The sequence below is a fragment of the Leopardus geoffroyi genome, chromosome B2, assembly GCF_018350155.1.
Source record: "Leopardus geoffroyi isolate Oge1 chromosome B2, O.geoffroyi_Oge1_pat1.0, whole genome shotgun sequence".
Classification (NCBI taxonomy): domain Eukaryota; kingdom Metazoa; phylum Chordata; class Mammalia; order Carnivora; family Felidae; genus Leopardus; species Leopardus geoffroyi.
The window spans coordinates 53309041-53327710 of record NC_059332.1 but is presented as its reverse complement, the minus strand read 5'-3'; the positions used below and the strand labels follow the sequence as shown (position 1 = coordinate 53327710).

Sequence of the window (18670 nt, the reverse complement as noted above, 5' to 3'; positions counted from 1 at the left end):
GACTGTCAAACTCCCTTAAAGAGGAGATGCGTCAGAACCAGCAAATTTGATTAGACTAATGGGCAATATGTGAACATCAAATTATGTGCAGCTGTGTTCTCTACCTCATAGATGTGAAATATCTAAACAAGGTATCAAGTAAACACAATTATTTTCTATCCATCCATCCTTATAAAAATCTAGCTCTAGCCTGAAGTTTTTTTTAACACTACTGAACAAATTAAAAAGCCAATAATATTTATTCCATTTATGAATATACCTATATTCCAGGGAAACATACTGACATTCTGATGATCAAAATGGTTGTGTTTTAGGACAGGGAGCAATTTTCTATCACTAAACTTTTATTGACCATTTGCTATAGAAAAAAGTCATGTTTGGGGGTTTGTGCAGGAATATGAAGATAACAAAACAAAAAGAAAATATGGATATTTCTCTAAAGTATCTCACCCCTGGGGCGCCTGGGTGGCGCAGTCGGTTAAGCGTCCGACTTCAGCCAGGTCACGATCTCGCAGTCCGTGAGTTCAAGCCCCGCATCAGGCTCTGGGCTGATGGCTCAGAGCCTGGAGCCTGTTTCCGATTCTGTGTCTCCCTCTCTCTCTGCCCCTCCCCCGTTCATGCTCTGTCTCTCTCTGTCCCAAAAATAAATAAACGTTGAAAAAAAATTTTTTTTAAGTATCTCACCCCTGGGGTACTTACATGGTGATGTAATAATTACAATGCAAGTGGAAAGTTACTAATATGATAGCTACCACTTTCTGAGAACTTGCTGTGTTGCAGACACCTACACGAAGACTCTCTCAAATATCATTTAACCTTTACAACACACTGCCTTTTATTATCGACCTCCATTTTAAAGATGGATAAATAAAGGCATAGCGATGTTGAATAACTTTCCTAATACCACACTCTTTAGTAAGTTAGGTAAATTAAATGGAATTCAAGTTTGTTTTTTTACTTCAGATCCAGCACTCTTAAGTATGGCATTCTTACGAAGTATGGCATTCTGTCATGCCCATTATCAAAAGGGAGGTACAGAAAAAGTGCACAGGTACTGAAAATGTCTCCAGCAGGAAAAATTAACTTGGACAGAACATTTCAAAGTAGTATTTGTGGCACTGGAAATGGAGATTTTAAGCAGACGTAGGATTTGGAGCTCTGAAAGTAGGGAACGCATTTTAGTTAGAGGAAAAAGTGAGGAAAACTATCAAGTTAGGAAAGGAAGGGGATTATTGAGGAATCATTAATTCATCCCACTTTCTTTCAAAAGTGTCAACTATACACTTGCCTGTGATATTGGTTACAAAAAAATAATTTCCTGTCTTTGGTTATTAGAATACAGAATGCATCGATGAGAATGGGAATAGTGAAAAACTGATCTGTTCCCAGTAAATTCTTACCACTCCTCGTATTGCACTGCTTATGCTCAGATTCCATATTGTGCAATGACAACGAACTATTTATTGTTCATTCTTTGGCTATAAGCTCCCAAATCTCTTTTCATCTATATGAATCCTTTATCTGGCAAGACTTCTTTAAGACCAAGCTCAACATGATCTCCTCCTGAAGCCTCCTATACAATGTGTTGTTCCTTCCTTCATTATTCTGCCTTATATTACACTTATCCCTGGAAGCCTCAACACAATTGTATCACAATTGCACTTTTCCCTGTCTGTCTTCCTTATCATGGGCACATATCTCTTTTCTTCTTATATCTCCGTAGCTTTTAGGGCTTGACCTAGAATAGTTATTCAATAAATATTTTGGGATTGAATAAATGGAGAAGTAGCACGGTAGCTAGTTTTAGGATAATCAAAATGAGTATGTGTGGAAGATGAGAAAGAAAAGCAGCCATCTGACAGCCAGGAGATGGACTGCATCCAATAAAGGAGATGGACCAAGAATTTGATATATATTGCTTTTATGAAAGCAGACATTACTTAATTGTTATTGTTTATTTATTTTCATTAAATGTATCCATTTTCATGCCAATGCTTGATATGTAAAGGGTTATCATTATAGCATTCTAATAACCTCTGAGCGCTGAATGCTGGGCTCATCCAATCTGGAGCCAAGTAGAGCATGGCACCATCTTCTTTGTGTCCTAAAGCTGTCTTCATACAAGACTGAATTCTTTGTGTTCCGAAGTCGTTTATATTTTGTAAAGCAAAATAATATTTACATATTGGGTCGTTAATTAAATTTTGTAAACTTCAAAATTACATGTATTTGAAATTGATTCAGGAATCAATTTGTTTAGGCATTTCATTAAGATATTTAAAATATTTAACCGTCTCACCTTTCTTTTCCTTCTTTATAAAACTGTATTTATGAAGCATTTATGAGTACAAGTAAGAGTATTTTAACTACAGAACACTTGAAAGTCCATTGAAACTGTTCTTTGAAACAGCACATTCAGGGGGACAGTTTTCTCTCCTTCAGGTCAAACACGACTGGGGTGTCAAGAGGCTCTTAGGGTTTCTGGAATCTGGAGTTTACCATACTCTCCGGAATGGTTATCCATTTAAAGGAACATGTACATGTGCACTCACTGATCAATGAATAGGCCTTTATAGGACAAGTTTATGTTTCTCAATGGACTAGTCAGTGAAGGATGTCTTGTGAAGTGATATATCTTGGTAGTCACATGTTATCTTTGTTTTTTTTTCCCCTTTAACTTTAAAATGCAGCACAGATAAGTAATAATTCTATGAGTAATCTCTTAATGATTTTTTGCACTCAGCAGCAAACAATGATCTGTACTCTTTCAACAGCTGGCTAGGCTCCTGGGAGAATGCTATCTTTGCCTTGCAGCTACTGATTCTATTTGTGTCTTCCAAGTTATAGCCCTTGTGTGGGAGATTAAGGCTGGTTGCCCATGAGTGCATCTCCTTAAGACTGCAGATACATCACAGAATAGATAAAACTTCAATCCTCTGTTAATTAATTATATTCTCCAGATGTTGTAGACATAAAAATCTTTAATCGGGACATTTCTATACAATTTCTATTAGTGATAAAGACATTCAGAGAGGTGTCTGTTTGGAAAAAAGAAAGACTGCAATCAGTCATTAACTTCTGTTCAGTTGTATCTTAGCAATAAAAGGTTTCAGTGGCTGTCTTTAAACACAAGAAGCTTAATCTTTGCAAAACGTTAGCAATTTAGAGCATTGAGAATGTAGTTTGGTGCTTAAATAAGGCAGTCTGTTTCTTTTTACTGTCAGCCCATTAATTATAGAATGTGACTCTTTGGATTCATATTCTACCTTTTGTGTGCTTTGATGTTGCCACTTTTTAAAACCAAATGGTAATAATAAATTAATTCTTTGGTTCTCTCAGGGTTGGTGAGCTTTCAGTTGCTCTTGGTAGTTCGCATAGATGGAAATGTTTGCAATATTCAAAAACATGCTTCCTGAAAGCGATTATTCGCCATCATTATGATTGTATTTTGTGTGATAAACATTCTAAATTTTGCTGACTTATTGATGGTTTATTTTCTCTGAGTTTGCATATATATATGTTATATGTTATATATGTTATATATATGCATTACATATATACCATATATGTATAATACATAACATATTATATAATATATATAATATATAATGTATAATTATATAACATATAATATAATAATATTATATATATTATGTTATAACATATATATATGCAGTATAGCAACTCTTTAATTTTTGTAGACAGAACTGTTGGCAACCATCATCTTAAATAAAAATAAAAAATAAAAAAAATAAACAGTCCAATATTGATGGCCTTATTTCACTTTTATGGTGATATTCATCAGCTTACACCTAACAATCTTCAAAACAAGCATGTATTGGGGCGCCTGGGTGGCGCAGTCAGTTAAGCGTCCGACTTCAGCCAGGTCACGATCCCGCGGTCCGTGAGTTCGAGCCCCACATCAGGCTCTGGGCTGATGGCTCAGAGGCTGGAGCCTGTTTCCGATTCTGTGTCTCCCTCTTTCTCTGCCCCTCCCCCGTCCATGCTCTGTCTCTCTCTGTCCCAAAAATAAATAAACGTTGAAAAAAAAATTAAAAAAAAAAAACCAAAACAAGCATGTATTGTAAAGAGAGTGTGGCATTAGTGTAATGTACATATGGCTGAAAATACAGCCTATGAACCTTGTTAGATATATAAGCAGATATGAACATAGCAGTCTGGGCAGGTCATTGTGTTCTCTTTTTAAATGCAATTCCCATAGGTGAATTGATTGATACAGGAGGTGTGTTTTAAATCTACTTAAGTTTATTCCCAAACTTTCTTTCTCACTTCACATGAGAGAAATGGTATCTATGGTAAGAGAAAAAGGAATGGTCTTCACTAGAGAAAAGGGTCAACCTCCTGACCTCAGTATGTTTTAACATGTGTCATTCTATCCCCTTTGACAAAGCTGGGTCTTCTTTCGATGAGCTAACCCTCTTGCCTTCCTTTTTGTTTTCCATTTGTTTTCTGTTCGTCTAGTAATTAAATGAGTCTTTTCTACTACCAAAGAGGAATGTAATTATGATTTTATGGAGTCTTACATCTTTTAATCTTGTAATACAGATTTTATTAGAAATGATAATAAAGGTGATTAAGGAAACTCATGGTATTTAGTTGTAATAATATACAAATTAAAATGCAGATTGAAAGGACCAAATATTTAACACAATATGAATAAAAAACAAAAGATGTATATATTTTTCTGAGTTTTTTTCTTGTTTACTTGCTTATCTTTTAAACTTTCCAAGACATTTATAACTGCAGTGGGTTGTAGCACATTGTAATATATGGTGAAATAATGCTTAATTTTTACTCAAATCATCAAATATGAACAAGGCAAGGATATCTCTTACAAAAAGCTTACACTTAAGGGATATAAAACGTGGCTGTATGTTCTTTTTCAACTTGTTTGAGAAAGTTATTCTGCTGGTAGGTCTGGTGGAGAAAAAGTTGGATTATGGAGGGATCCAGCTGGTGAGTTACAATTATTTTAAAATAAGGTTGTAGTGAAAGAATGACCTTGCATGTTAATATAGATGTTATATAATATTAATTCAAGCTATGAATACAATCACTTGTTTAGTCGTCAAAACTCCTCAGATAAGAAATGGAATCAATATTAAATAAGTGAATATAATACAGTATTTACCCAGATAAATGTTGGAGGCACTGAGTTCTAGAAGAATGAGCAGATTCCAGAAAGTATGGCATCTTCTTAAGTAGGAGCATCACAGAGAAGAATGAAAGCATTGAAAGATCAACTTTGCTGAGTAATAATGAGATAAAACAAACAAAACCACATCCAGAAAAAAACAAATAAATACAGTGTTGTGTTGTTGAGGGGTGAGGAATTGAAATCTTGGCTGTGGAATGAAATCTATTCTCTCCCAATTATATATTGTGGGCTCTTGGGCAAGTTATAGAAACTTACAAACATAAGTAAGGTTGTAAGGATTAGACAAATATGTGCCAAACAAATGAGAGTTAAAGAAATTATCATGTCTTTTGTCATCGGGTAATGCAGCAGGATGATACTTAGTGAACAGAGCCAGATTTTGATCCATTCATATGGTCTTTCATTTAGTATTTATTGAAAGATTTCTTTGGATCAAGCATTCTTTGTGTTAGATGCTAATTAACTATTGTTGATCAAATCCTTGATTGCTGAGAAACATTGTGTAAATATACTAGCTATGAACTAGTCTCTAAGTACAGAACTGTAGGATGTCATTATGTAGGTGGTATGGACATTGAACAAAGATTTATAATGAGCTTTAGAAGACAGACATCTGTTACCGCCTAGCTGTCATCACCCAATTTCTTATTCTTAAATTAGGGATATTAATATTTCACACCTCCCTAGGATTGCTCTTTGAGGTAACTGAGCTTACCTTGTGAATATTTGTGAGCATCATTAGGAGTGCAAAGCTATATAAATATAAGTTTTATTCCATTATTCACTCCAACATGTCCCATGGAATTTACTAGTGCAATTATAATTCAAAGCAATAGGATATAGGAATTTGAGTCATTGGACAAATCTGCACTGCAACTTTATTTTGTGTGGCATATTTAATATAAAATTTTATTAAACTCTTTGAAAATTTGCCTCCTTAAGGAGTTAGGTTAAATAGCCTGGATTAGAAAACTGAAATTTTATAATAACAGCTGAAATTCTAGCTTTCCACTTTATTATACTAACATCTCACAGGGGATTCCAAAACAGTAGATGACTTTACATAATATGAATTCAATACTTACCTGCATTATGCAGGTGTGTGCTTTAGATTGGATGCTAACCTGTGTCTCAGGCCTTATTTCTAGGACCATAATTTCTTTGGTCTAAATTTCAAATACAAAAATGGTTGTTAATGAAAAATTGCATGATGATTGTTATTTAGAATTTTAAATATTGACTTTAAGAATAGAAAAATACGTTTTTGAATGGCTGGTTGGTTTATACATCATAAAATATGGAAGTCCTCAAGCAGAGTCTGGAACAGTGCAACCTAGTCAAACACATGAACGTTTCTGTAGCAAAGCAGTAAATATTTATAGAAAGTGGGATAAATAGAGACTTTAAATTGCCTCAAATCAGCTAATTTCCAGTTCTCCTGCCAAACTAACTTGAAGTTAAACATTCAGTTTTCAGAGCTTTTTGGATTTTGGACTTATGAATATGAGATTTCAGATCTCTAGTAAAGCATAAATACTTAATAAATTAGGACACGGTAATAATCTACAAGCAGAAGCTGCATAAGAACATAGCTTGGTGGCCTCAACTACTTGAATTCATATTCTTTGGTCTTTTATTCTCTCTGCCTCCTCAGTTTTTTTTTTTTTTTTTTTTACCTTCAAAGTAGAGATAATCATAGAACATACCTCATTGGTTGTTACAAAGTATAATATGTCAATATGAATGAAATGCTTAGACCAGTGCCCAAATATAATGAGGATCAGAAAAGAATAAGTTTGCAGTGAATTAAATTTAGTTCTTTGTAAACAAAAGTTGTGGCGAGTTTTGTTTTTTTTTAATTTTATTGTTTATTTTTGAGAGAGAGCGAGAGAGACAGAAAGCAAGCAGGGTAGGAGCAGAGAGAAGGACACACAGAATCCGAAGCAGGCTCCAGGCTCAGAGCTGTCAGCAGAGAGCCCAACGCGGGGCTCAAACTCACGAACCGTGAGATCATGACCTGAGCCAAAGTTGGCTGGTTAATGGGCTGAGCCACCCAGGCGCCCAATCGGCAAGTTTTAATATGGCAAGTTTTAAGGCACTTTCAGTTATTAGACATCCAGTTTGTAGGCATTTTCTACCCTTACGCATTCCCTCTCACGTACCTGAGTCAGGAGGATGGACAAACAGTACAGAGGGAGATATGTTCATACCAGTCTAAGCTATTGCCAGCAGAAGGTTAGACGGAGAAGTTTAAATTATGGACCAAAATAGCATCCTAAAAATGGGATTGTCTTCCTTATTTAGTGAGAAGCTGATTACTGATCTTCCTGGGAGCAGGTCCTATCTCTTAGGACCAAGATAGTGATACTTAAAAAAACAAAACAAAACAAAACAAAACTTCATGCTGAGATGGTGTCAGCATGTGCCCGACTGCCAGAACACCGTTCTTGCCAAGTTTCCTGGGGCCAGGTGTAGATTATATTTTTCTTTGCTGGCTTAGGTATGGGAGGTGGAGGTGGAGATGAGCTCCCTGCCCTCCTAAATGGTCTCCTACTCCTGGGGAAAATAAACTGAAGATTGTTTCGAAGGATGAAGGCCAGGAATCATGCATTCCTTTGTCATGAGCTTCCTCTAGACATGGAACCCATCTGGTCCTGGAACTCAGAGTTCTAGCAGCCATGGCCTCCACCCTCATTCCTGGTTGGTCGTGACCCTCTTATCTTTTCCTTAATCTTAATCCTTCCTCTTGTTTAGGACCCCCAAGTTTCACATAATTACAGCAGCGTTGACATGATTTCAATGATGCACCTAAAGATATTTTCCTATCTTCCTGCAATTTTTGAAACTTAGGAGTTCATTTACGCAACTTACCCATTTTTTATCTTCTTGTAACAAAATTTTAGCAATAGAACACATCACTGGAAATATGTAGAAGTATTATTATAGGCTGTAATTGTGAGGCCCCTTGTGCCCAGTGCTTTGCAGTGTAATTTTTGTGATCCTGACCTATATATTATCTTAGATAACAGAGAGATTTTGAGCAAGCTACCAATACTGAGAAACATAACTCCACCACATGATAGTGCATTACTAAAAATGAGTCCTTTGCATAGATAATTTCTTACGATGGTTTTTGGTGTTCAGTGGATATAGTATCAAATAATATACTATTTTACAAAGCCAGGTTATATAATAATATGCCTCACACTTACTACCCGAATTCTTCAACATTCCATAATGTTCCCAAGAGGAAAAGTTCTCTGACTTCACTTGGTGGGAAGGTTGCTGAAGGGGGAAAATATGTTTTCCTCTCTATTTTGAGTAAGAACAGACAGAAGTCTTTGGAAGGCTTTATGCTGCCCCATGGATAAGGAGGTTATACCAAACAATGCATAAGAAGTAATAAAAGTGCTTTTTTTTTTTTTTTAAACAAAAGAAGGACATTTCATTTGCTGAAAGGAGAAAAAAAAATTTCTGGGGAAGGCATTTTAGAAATAATCCCTCTCGTGAACATGAATTTACTTTATTTACTTGACCTTTGCAATGTCATAAACATAGTTCTTATGCTCCTGCAATTTCTCAGTCCTCCTTGCTATTTTCCTCCCTCAGCTGTGCTAAATCTCATCGCTGACTTCACCTGGAACCCTGGGGGTTTCTATTACATATCCCTAATTCCTGTATGAACCCCTCTGTGTTCTGGTACCTGATAAAATAGTAGTAATCATTTTACAACCTTCGCTTTTAAAAACATTTTTGGATACCCTTTCTAGTTAGGATCCAAGAATTTGTATGAAACCACAGAGGTTATATTGCTTTTGAAATAAAGGTTGTTGGTTTGTGGAATTTCCTTCAACTGGAAACATGTATGAGCCTGCGGTTCCAGTGTTTTCCCAGTTTTATAATATCCTACTTGCTTGTTTTCATCTTCAAAGCAGGAGAATTTACCATTAATTTCCATATTTTATAAAGGATTAACTTTTTTCCTTCCCTTTTTTTTTTTCTTTTCCAGTTGAAAGAGACAAGGATTTTTCTCACCAGCGAAGGCATTACAAAGAATTCAGGTTTGATCTGACTCAAATTCCTCATGGGGAAGCAGTGACAGCAGCTGAATTCCGGATATACAAAGACCAGAGTAATAGTCGATTTGAAAATGAAACAATTAAGATTAGCATATATCAGATCATCAAGGAATACACTAATAGGTAACAACTCTATGTCTAACTTACTATCCTAGCAAATGAATTGTAGTTAAATCCATTGATAATCATGTGATCTATCATATTATGTTTTCTTTGGGTGTAATGACATTCAAAGCCAGGTGTAGACACATTGAAAGTAAGAGTAATGGATCTGAAGAGTGCCTTCCACATTCCCCAGCTTCTCCTTCCTCCTAACACCAATCTGTGCACTGGATGGTCCCATGCTTCCCCCATATTTGCTTTCCAGTCCCCTTGTCTCCTTTTGTAAATGAGAAAACTTTCGTTTTAGTCAGCACACACAAAATTTATAATTGAAATGATTTAAATCACTTGCTGTTTTTTTTTTTTTTAAGTTGGAGAAGAGACCCTTTGTTTCTCACTGGCATGGATGTAAATTATATGTGTGTTGTTATGTGTATTTTGGTGTAAGGCACTATATTTGCAACATTCTGCCCATTAGCCTGTATTTCTTCTGTCTACAAAATGGTTAATTCAAAATGTTGCAAAAAATGGACAGATAGTCTGAAATACAAAATATATGAAAACTTCAATTGATAATTACTGCAAATGAACCATCAAATAGAAGAGTTGAAAAGAAAGCTTAGCAGAGTTGTCTGACCTTTCATCCACTGAAGAAATCTCTTGGGTAAAACCTTCATGGGTGATTAGCCACCTTTGTTGGGCAGCTCTCACATGTAGTTTTTTCAAACTCTCATTGATTATTTATTTATTTATTTTATTTTTTTATTTCTTAAAATTTACATCCAAGTTAGTTAGCATATAGTGCAACAGTGAAATGTTAAGGTGAAATCTGTTTCCATTTATTAGATCTAGATCATCCCTCTGGTGAAATAGTATGTCTTTCTTTGATGAGATATTTAAAGACAGCTATCTTGTCCCCTCCAAGGCTCCTCCCTCTCCTTGAAAATTTCTAGTCCCTGACATTTAGATTTTTCTTGGTTTTGGAGAGTGCCAGAGTTCCCAATGGATGTTCAATGGGACATTGGTCCCTCACAATACTCAACGAAGAAAAAAGAATAAAAATCTTCTGAGGTTAAATGCATTTGAAAATCCTACCTGCTAGACCTTTCTCTAGTAGATTCACAATGCACATCATATATTAAAGTCTTAGAAAGGCTTTATAAGTAAGGAAACCTAGTCTTCTTCAAAATTATCTCGTTATGGAATCGTTTCCTTTGGGTGCATAATACTTAATGCCCATGAAACACTGGTTCAGCAGGACATACTTTGATTAAGTGCTGATCTTATTTTGAGAGCAGTAATTCCATGGCAGAAAGATTTGTGTTCCTTTCTTAACTCTAACACTTACTAGCTATTTGTCTGTGGGTGAGTTTTTGGTTGTTTATTTAAATCTCAATTCAGTGGTTTCATTTATAAAATGAGTATACTAAGGGGCGCCTGGATGGCTCAGTCGGTTAAGTGTCTGACTTCAGCTCAGGTCATGATCTCGTGGTTCGTGAGTTTGAGCCCTGAATTGGGCTCTGTGCTGACAGCTTGGAGCCTGGAGCTGCTTCGGATTCTGTGTCTCCTCTCTCTCTGCCGCTCCCCTGCTTACACTCTGTCTCTCTCTCTCAAAAATAAATAATAAACATTAAAATATTTTTTAAAAATTAAAAAAAAATGAGTATACTAAGTTTTTTGTTGTTATTGTTAGAGACAGAGCCTGGCATACTACATTATTTTTTTAGTACTAAATAATGATGGCACCTTAAAATTAAGTGATGAGAATTTAAAATAATACTCCTTGTATTATTTAATTATGTTTCTGTAACTAACAAATATTTTATTTATAATTCTGTTTTTCTATGTTTGTTCCCATGTTTGGATTGTGAGCTCCTTAAAGAAAGGATAGTGTCTTAAGTAGTTTCTTTTTTTTTTTTTTTTTCAACGTTTATTTATTTTTGGGACAGAGAGAGAAAGAGCATGAATGGGGGAGGGGCAGAGAGAGAGGGAGACACAGAATCAGAAACAGGCTCCAGGCTCTGAGCCATCAGCCCAGAGCCCGACGCGGGGCTCGAACTCACGGACCGCGAGATCGTGACCTGGCTGAAGTCGGATGCTTAACCGACTGCGCCACCCAGGCGCCCCAATAGTTTCTTTTTTTTTAATCCTCAGCACTAATTTGCTTGATATGAATTAGTTTTCAAATTACTATTGTCCATGATTGGGATAATACTCCATTAACATATCTCAAAATGCTTGAATTGTCTCTATTTTTTTGTCATTCACAATAGTTATGCACACAGAATTTGTAGTTGGTTATTTCATAACCACCCAAGTGGTTTTTACAGGAATCACTGGTATGCCAGATCTCTACCTCTAGAATATACTTATTGATTATGTGAATCTAAATACAGACTTTTACAATGATCACAATTTGATGTCCTAACCTTTAATTAGGTCTATTGTTCTGTCTGCTCTGGATATTTTTGAATGTTATCCATTGAACCAGCCATCCATTTAGCTTTCTTTCACCTCTAAGTATGTGAACTGTATAATTTAAGACATAATACACGTGATGAAAATAAAGGACTAATAGAAAAGACTATCGATAATAGTTTATAGATTCATTTCTGATGAACCCATGCTGATTTTTATGAATAACACATCTGGGAATATTTATGGGTGTTGATGCTTACTTTATCAGACTTCACAATTTTGAGAATTTCTATTTCTTTAAATATGGGACATTTGTTTATCTTGAAAGTTTGTTATCTAATTATACATGATTTAAAAAATATTACTCTCAATGTTTCTATAGCTACATTTGTATGCTTTTTCAGTATTCTTGGGTATAAGTTGGCTAAGTCTTTACTTCTTTTAACATGTATTTAAATCTAAGACACAGAATTTCCTAATGTCCTTGATATTTTCCCTACATCTTTGAAAAGTGATTTCTAAAATACATGTATATATTGATCAATTCTCAAATATTTGTATTTGTATTTGATATTCTCAAATATTTGTATTTGATATTCTGAACTCTAGGATGACATAGATTGAATAGATTGGTATCCAACTTACTGAATAGCATGTATTAAAATTCAATTCAGTAAATTCAATTCCATATTCATGCTATCAAGTTCACACACTTGAAATCTACTATCACATATTGTTGCTGAATCATCCTGTAAGTTTATGCTATACTTATTATTTTCTGTGGGTTTTATTTTTGCCAATTATCTTTTTCAATATCCAAAATATACAAACTCCCACACGTATACCCTACATTTCAATTTTATATTCTATTGATCAGGTGAGAGAATCTCTGGCATAGTGCTTTCTTTTTCTTTGAAATTGGCATTCACCCATTACTTGGTGTTCATTAATCTACAGTGTAAGAAGATGCAGTCCTAGGTTCTTGTCTATACATCCAGGAGTCACGTTTTGCACTCTTCGTTTTGTTCCGAAGAAATAGATTTAAGGGATGGATGATATACAAACAGTACATGTAATTCTTCGAATATTTCAGGTGTCCGTGTAGGATTTCAGCCAGCACAGAAAGTAGTCATGTATAGCAATAACAGCATGGAGTTTGGAATTTCCCTATGGGGAAATTGCTGTATATCTCAGGGTCTCCGTTTACAAATATGAAAAGAATAAAAGTAATAATAAGTATTTCAGAACAATAAAAGTATTTGAGATGATTTGGGAAGAACTATTGCTTATCACAGTACAAAGACCATAGCTGATACTTTATAAATACATTGGTCAATATATACTCATATAGTTCAGTAGGAACACCTAGTTTACTAGGTTTAGAGGATGGTATACATAGGTTAACCAAAAGTAGGTGGTTATTACGATAATAATAGCTACCATTTACTGACACCTATTTTTATGTAAAGATCAAGTAAGTCATATGATGCCAGGTGCCTTTACTTCATGAAAAAATCACCTGATCTTTGATTCATATAAAAGGAATTAGTATGCTTTTAAGTTTAATAATGAAATGAATACCACCCAACTTGCTAGCAACACCAATGAAGCTGTTTCTAAAAGCAAATGGTAAATAAATAAAGCTCTTATTTAAAATACTGCTGAAGAGTGGTGGACATGGGAGATTACTTATTTATGAATTTATTTTACAGGAATATCAGAGATGTAGACAAATTGGACACAGATTCACATATAAGTGTTTATTACAGTATTAGTGTTGGCAATTGCATAAATTGAGAATATTTCAGTTCAGTGTTAAACAGGAGGTAAGTTGGGCGCCTGGGTGGCGCAGTCGGTTGGGCGTCCGACTTCAGCCAGGTCACGATCTCGCGGTCCGTGAGTTCGAGCCCCGCGTCGGGCTCTGGGCTGATGGCTCGGAGCCTGGAGCCTGTTTCCGATTCTGTGTCTCCCTCTCTCTGCCCCTCCCCCGTTCATGCTCTGTCTCTCTCTGTCCCAAAAATAAATAAACGTTGAAAAAAAAAAAAAAAAACAAAAAACCAGAAAAGCCTATGTTTAAAAAAAAAAAAAAAAAGGAGGTAAGAAGTTACACTTTGTTTTCTGAAAAACAGAGATACTATACTTTATATAGCAAGTAGAAATTAGGTTTTAAAAATATTGGATAACACTGGAAGGTTCTCAGATTATAACATTAGTTGACTAAAAGTATGATATATGATTATACTAATTTAAAATAAACTCATGTGGAAAACAGATCAGATGGAAGCACCAAGTGTTTATTGCAGACTTGTGGGTTTGAAATTTTAATTCTTACCTTTTTGTGTACTTTTGAAATTTTTTTTTTTAATTTTTTTTTCAACGTTTATATATTTTTGGGACAGAGAGAGACAGAGCATGAACGGGGGAGGGGCAGAGAGAGAGGAAGACACAGAATCAGAAACAGGGTCCAGGCTCCGAGCCATCAGCCCAGAGCCCGACGCGGGGCTCGAACTCACGGACCGCGAGATCGTGACCTGGCTGAGGTCAGACGCTCAACCGACTGCGCCACCCAGGCGCCCCCTTTTGAAATTTTTTATAACAAACATTATTTTTATAATTAGAAACAAACATAATTCTAGTTGAGAGGGAGAGAGAATAATGAAACAACTTTATGCTACACATTTCTCTACAAAATAGCCTTCCCAAACTTCTCCAGGTTGAGACCGGCAAAAACCAAATCAAAATGAAACTAAACAAAACACCAGCATTTAACAATAAGTAGCTCTTATTTTTAATTAAGCCATGGAAGGCATTTTTCCCATACAGAATATGGAGAGAGATAAAGAAATAGATATATTTTTTCCCTCTATACTAAGGAAAGTTTTTCTGCAACAGAGAGCTTTGACTTTAACTCTGTGAAGGTGAGAAAGAATAAATTAAAAATAATTTACAAATCATGTGATCACAGTTAAAACAGAAAGACTTTTAATTTTAAAAAGTACTTTTGAAATTCAAATGTTATTATATTTTGTTTAGTGTTGATTATCTACGGTTTTATATATTTCCTAGATCAAGAACCAAAATGGGCATAGGAAAAGAAACCAGTACCTCTGGCCAATTTAAAAGCTGGGGTCACCTCTTAAAACTTCTACCTTCAGACTTACGGGTTTTACCTAGATTTTTTTTTCAGTTTTATTTATTTAGAGGTGCCTAGATGGCTCAGGTGGTTAAGCGTGGGACTCTTGATTTTGGCTCCGGTCATGATATCATGTTTTTGTGAGATCAAGCCCCATGTCTGTTGGGCTCTGTGCTGACATCTCTGAGTTGCTTCTCTCTCTTTCTCTGCTCCTCCCCTGCTCTCTCTTTGTCTCAAAATAAATAAATTAATTAAAAAAAGTGTATTTATTTACGTAGTCTCTATATCCAATGTTGGACTCAAACTTACGACCCCAAGATCAAGAGTTGTGTGCTCTTCCAACTGAGCCATCCAGGCACTCCTACTTAGTGTTTTGAATTAAACTCAAAAACAATTAAAAAGCTGGTACAGATTGTGTTATTTAATACAGTGCATTCAACAATGCATATATGTGTATATGCACATATGTACATATACATATACACATATATGCATTGTTGAATGCACTGTACATATGTACATATGTACATATACATATACTATACATATGTACATATGTACATATACATATACACATATATGCATTGTTGAATGCACTGTGTTAAATATATAAGGCTTACTTTCCCTAACGTATTATCAAGGAGTGTTGTGGTGGGGATTCTTGAAGTAATTCAGATTGATGTTTTATAGATATGCTTTCTACTCAAGACGTTGTCTGATCTATTAACCATCTAGTCTGTGAATTTTTTGACAACATTAATGAATCAAAAAAGTTTTAATGCCCCATTATGTCATCTCTTTCACAGCTATTTATCTTAGCGAGACTTAAAAGTCTTAAAATGATATATTCTAATTCTACCATCTCCCACTTCCCCCATTTATTCCTACTTGTATTTAAATGTGTGCAATTTAACAGAGTGTTCTGATATTTATCCAGATTTTTATTTTTCTTGGTTAAAAAGTTAACACACTTTGCATCATTTCACTGATTTAATCTTTTCATATAAGGCTGACAGCCCCAAATTCTATATAGAAGGCATTGCTCTTCAGTCACACCTCATATATCTGGCATTATTGGGAAATGAGGTTTCCACATGATTGAATTTTCCAGATAATTCAGCTGAGGTCGGCATGCTTTTGCTGAGCTCCTACCATGTAGCTAGCACAAGGGACAGGAGGCCGAGTAAATAAAATCCCAAAAGCCCACAGCCCGAGGGCCAGGGGCTGTGGTGGGCCTGCCGCACACAGACTTTAATAACTATGATACAATGTGCTAAGCACTATGATGTAAGTATGCACTAAGTGTTGTGGAAACACAAATGAAGGGGAAATTAATTCTTCATGTGGGAAGGTGAGGGACCTTAGGGGAATCCACTGAGAGGGGTGCACCCTTGAGCTGGGCCTTTGGAGATGAGTAGGAATTTTCTATAAGGAGAGAGCAATTGAGAGGGAAGGAGGGAGAGAGAGAGAGATTGAGAGGGAAGGAGGGAGAGAGAGAGAGAGAGAGAGAGAGAGAGAGAGAGAGAGAGACAGGGAAACAGGGAGGGGGACATGTCCTAGAAGAAATATTCCTAAACATTAAAATGTTTAAATGTATAAATTAAATAATACAAATAAAACTATCAGGGCCAGTATTACTGCTACTAAGAATAGCAGCCAGCACTTACCCATTTAATGGGCACTCACCATGTGTCTGGCACTGTACTAAGTGCTTTACTTGAATTAATTTTTTCGCATGTATACACACACACACACACACATATGCCTATATGTATGTGAAAAAATTAATATCTATATTCCTATATATGTGTGTGTGTATATATATATATGTATTATGTATAATTCAACCTTTTGCTAATGCTCTGCTATGAATATACATTTTTGTACTCCATTGCAAAAACATCTGAAGCTAGCCTGCTCGATGTCATTAGCCACCTTCACTACTTGGATATATTTAGTTAAGCTGTCATCGTTCCAGTTCACAGTCAGCTTCATATTTACATCATCTCCCGATCCTGCAACTCTAAGATTTGTGATTCTTCTGTGGAGGTACTTCAAAACGTACATTGACAATTTCTACTCGGGAAGATTTCATGGGCTCTTGAGAGCAGGATAGCAGAGAAGGACACTTGGTGGTTGATGACCTTTTACTAAGTATACAGGATCGTAGGTACACAAGTATAGCTTAAATTTCTTCACTGTGCAGGGATTTGCGTTCTAGTTCAGTGGTTCTCAGCCTGGGTGATTTGGCCCCCCAGGAAACACTTAGCAATTTCTGGAGACATTTTTGACTGTCACAGTTGGTGAGGGTGGGAAGATGGGGTGCTCCTGGCATCTAGTGGGTGGAAATGCTAGGGTAAACCTTTTACAACGGACAGGACAGCACCTCCACACAATAAAGAATGATCTGATCCAAAATGTCCATAATGCTGAGGTTGAGAAGTCCTTCTATTTATGTATTTATGTATTTATGTATTTATTTTTAAAGTTTCTTTATTTTTGAGAGAGTGAGAGCAGAGCGTGAACGGGGGAGAGTAAGTGAAAGAGGGAGACACAGAATCTGAAGCAGGCTCCAGACTCTGAGCTGTCAGCACAGAGCCTGATGCAGTTCTTGAACCCATGAATGCAAGATTATGACCTGAGCCAAAGTCGGATGTTTAACTGACTGAGCCACCCAGGCACCCCAAGAAATCCTGCTCTTTTTATAGATTTAAGTTATAAATTTAAACACAGGAATAAAGTGCTGTCAAGTCAATTTTCTTTGACTAATTTCATATTTTGGGTCCTGAGAATCATAGCAAGGAAGAGTTTTTAGAAGTCTTAGAGTTTGGGGTGCATGGTGCTTTGGACACATGGCTCATTGATGAGGGGCATTAAATGTGGTGGGACTATCTTTCTGATCGTCTTACTTCCTTATATCTTGTTGAATGATGGGGCCTCTGTATATATATATCCAGTAGCACATGTTTGGATTTCTCTGCAGGGGAAAAATATGGGATGATGTCATGCCAGGAAACCTGTTAAACATTAACAATATCTTGGCAATTAAAAAAAATTCTGCAGAGAGAAAACTGAACTTTCATGGTGGGAATTCAACTTTTTTTTCCCATTTTTGCCATGTGTGTCATCCAATTTCATCTAATATTGCTATTTTACTAGTTTGTGTCTGTACTTTTGAAATGTAAATACAGCATTGCATCAGATATTCTGAAAATTGGTGCCCTGTGAGATTCATAGCATTTTATTATTTCACATTTGTTTTGGTAGAAAAAATCACTTGAAAATATCAATCAGCTAACAAATTCTAACACTTTTAAGTTACAGCTGCTTGTGAGAGAAACTTCTGACATTATAAACTCCAGAGAATATAATTTATTAATTTGTTGTCCCTTGTTCATGTATTCCATACCAGAGCTGGACAGTGGGCTCCTTAAGTGGTGTTATGGTATGTATGTCAAACACCCAGAGGAAGATGTATGATGCTTTCTCCTTGGGTGGCCATCATTACATTTTTGTTGGACTTGGTAAGCTATCCAAAGGCAAAGCATGATGGAAGGAGGTGAAATACTTACAATAGTAGAAATTTTGGAAAAACTGGAGATGTCCTGTGGACTGTAAGTTTCATGACTTATGGAAGTAAAGTACTGAAACTTTTCTTCCATATGTATCTGTGTTTCTTCCAGACAATTTCTGAAAGCTTTCCTTGACCAGGTTGAGTGCTTCTTGGTTAGATTATAGAATGGTTATACTCTTGGGTAA

The 18670-nt window shown here is 35.8% G+C and overlaps 1 protein-coding gene across 1 annotated transcript in view; it reads left to right on the top strand.

The window, feature by feature from the left end:
• The window catches only part of BMP5 (bone morphogenetic protein 5), a 117553-nt gene that overhangs the window by 49180 nt on the left and 49703 nt on the right, over nt 1–18670 (top strand). The window contains exon 2 of the mRNA XM_045498588.1: nt 9189–9381. Coding sequence (XP_045354544.1) covers nt 9189–9381 — 193 coding nt within the window. The remainder of the gene's footprint in view (nt 1–9188; nt 9382–18670) is intronic.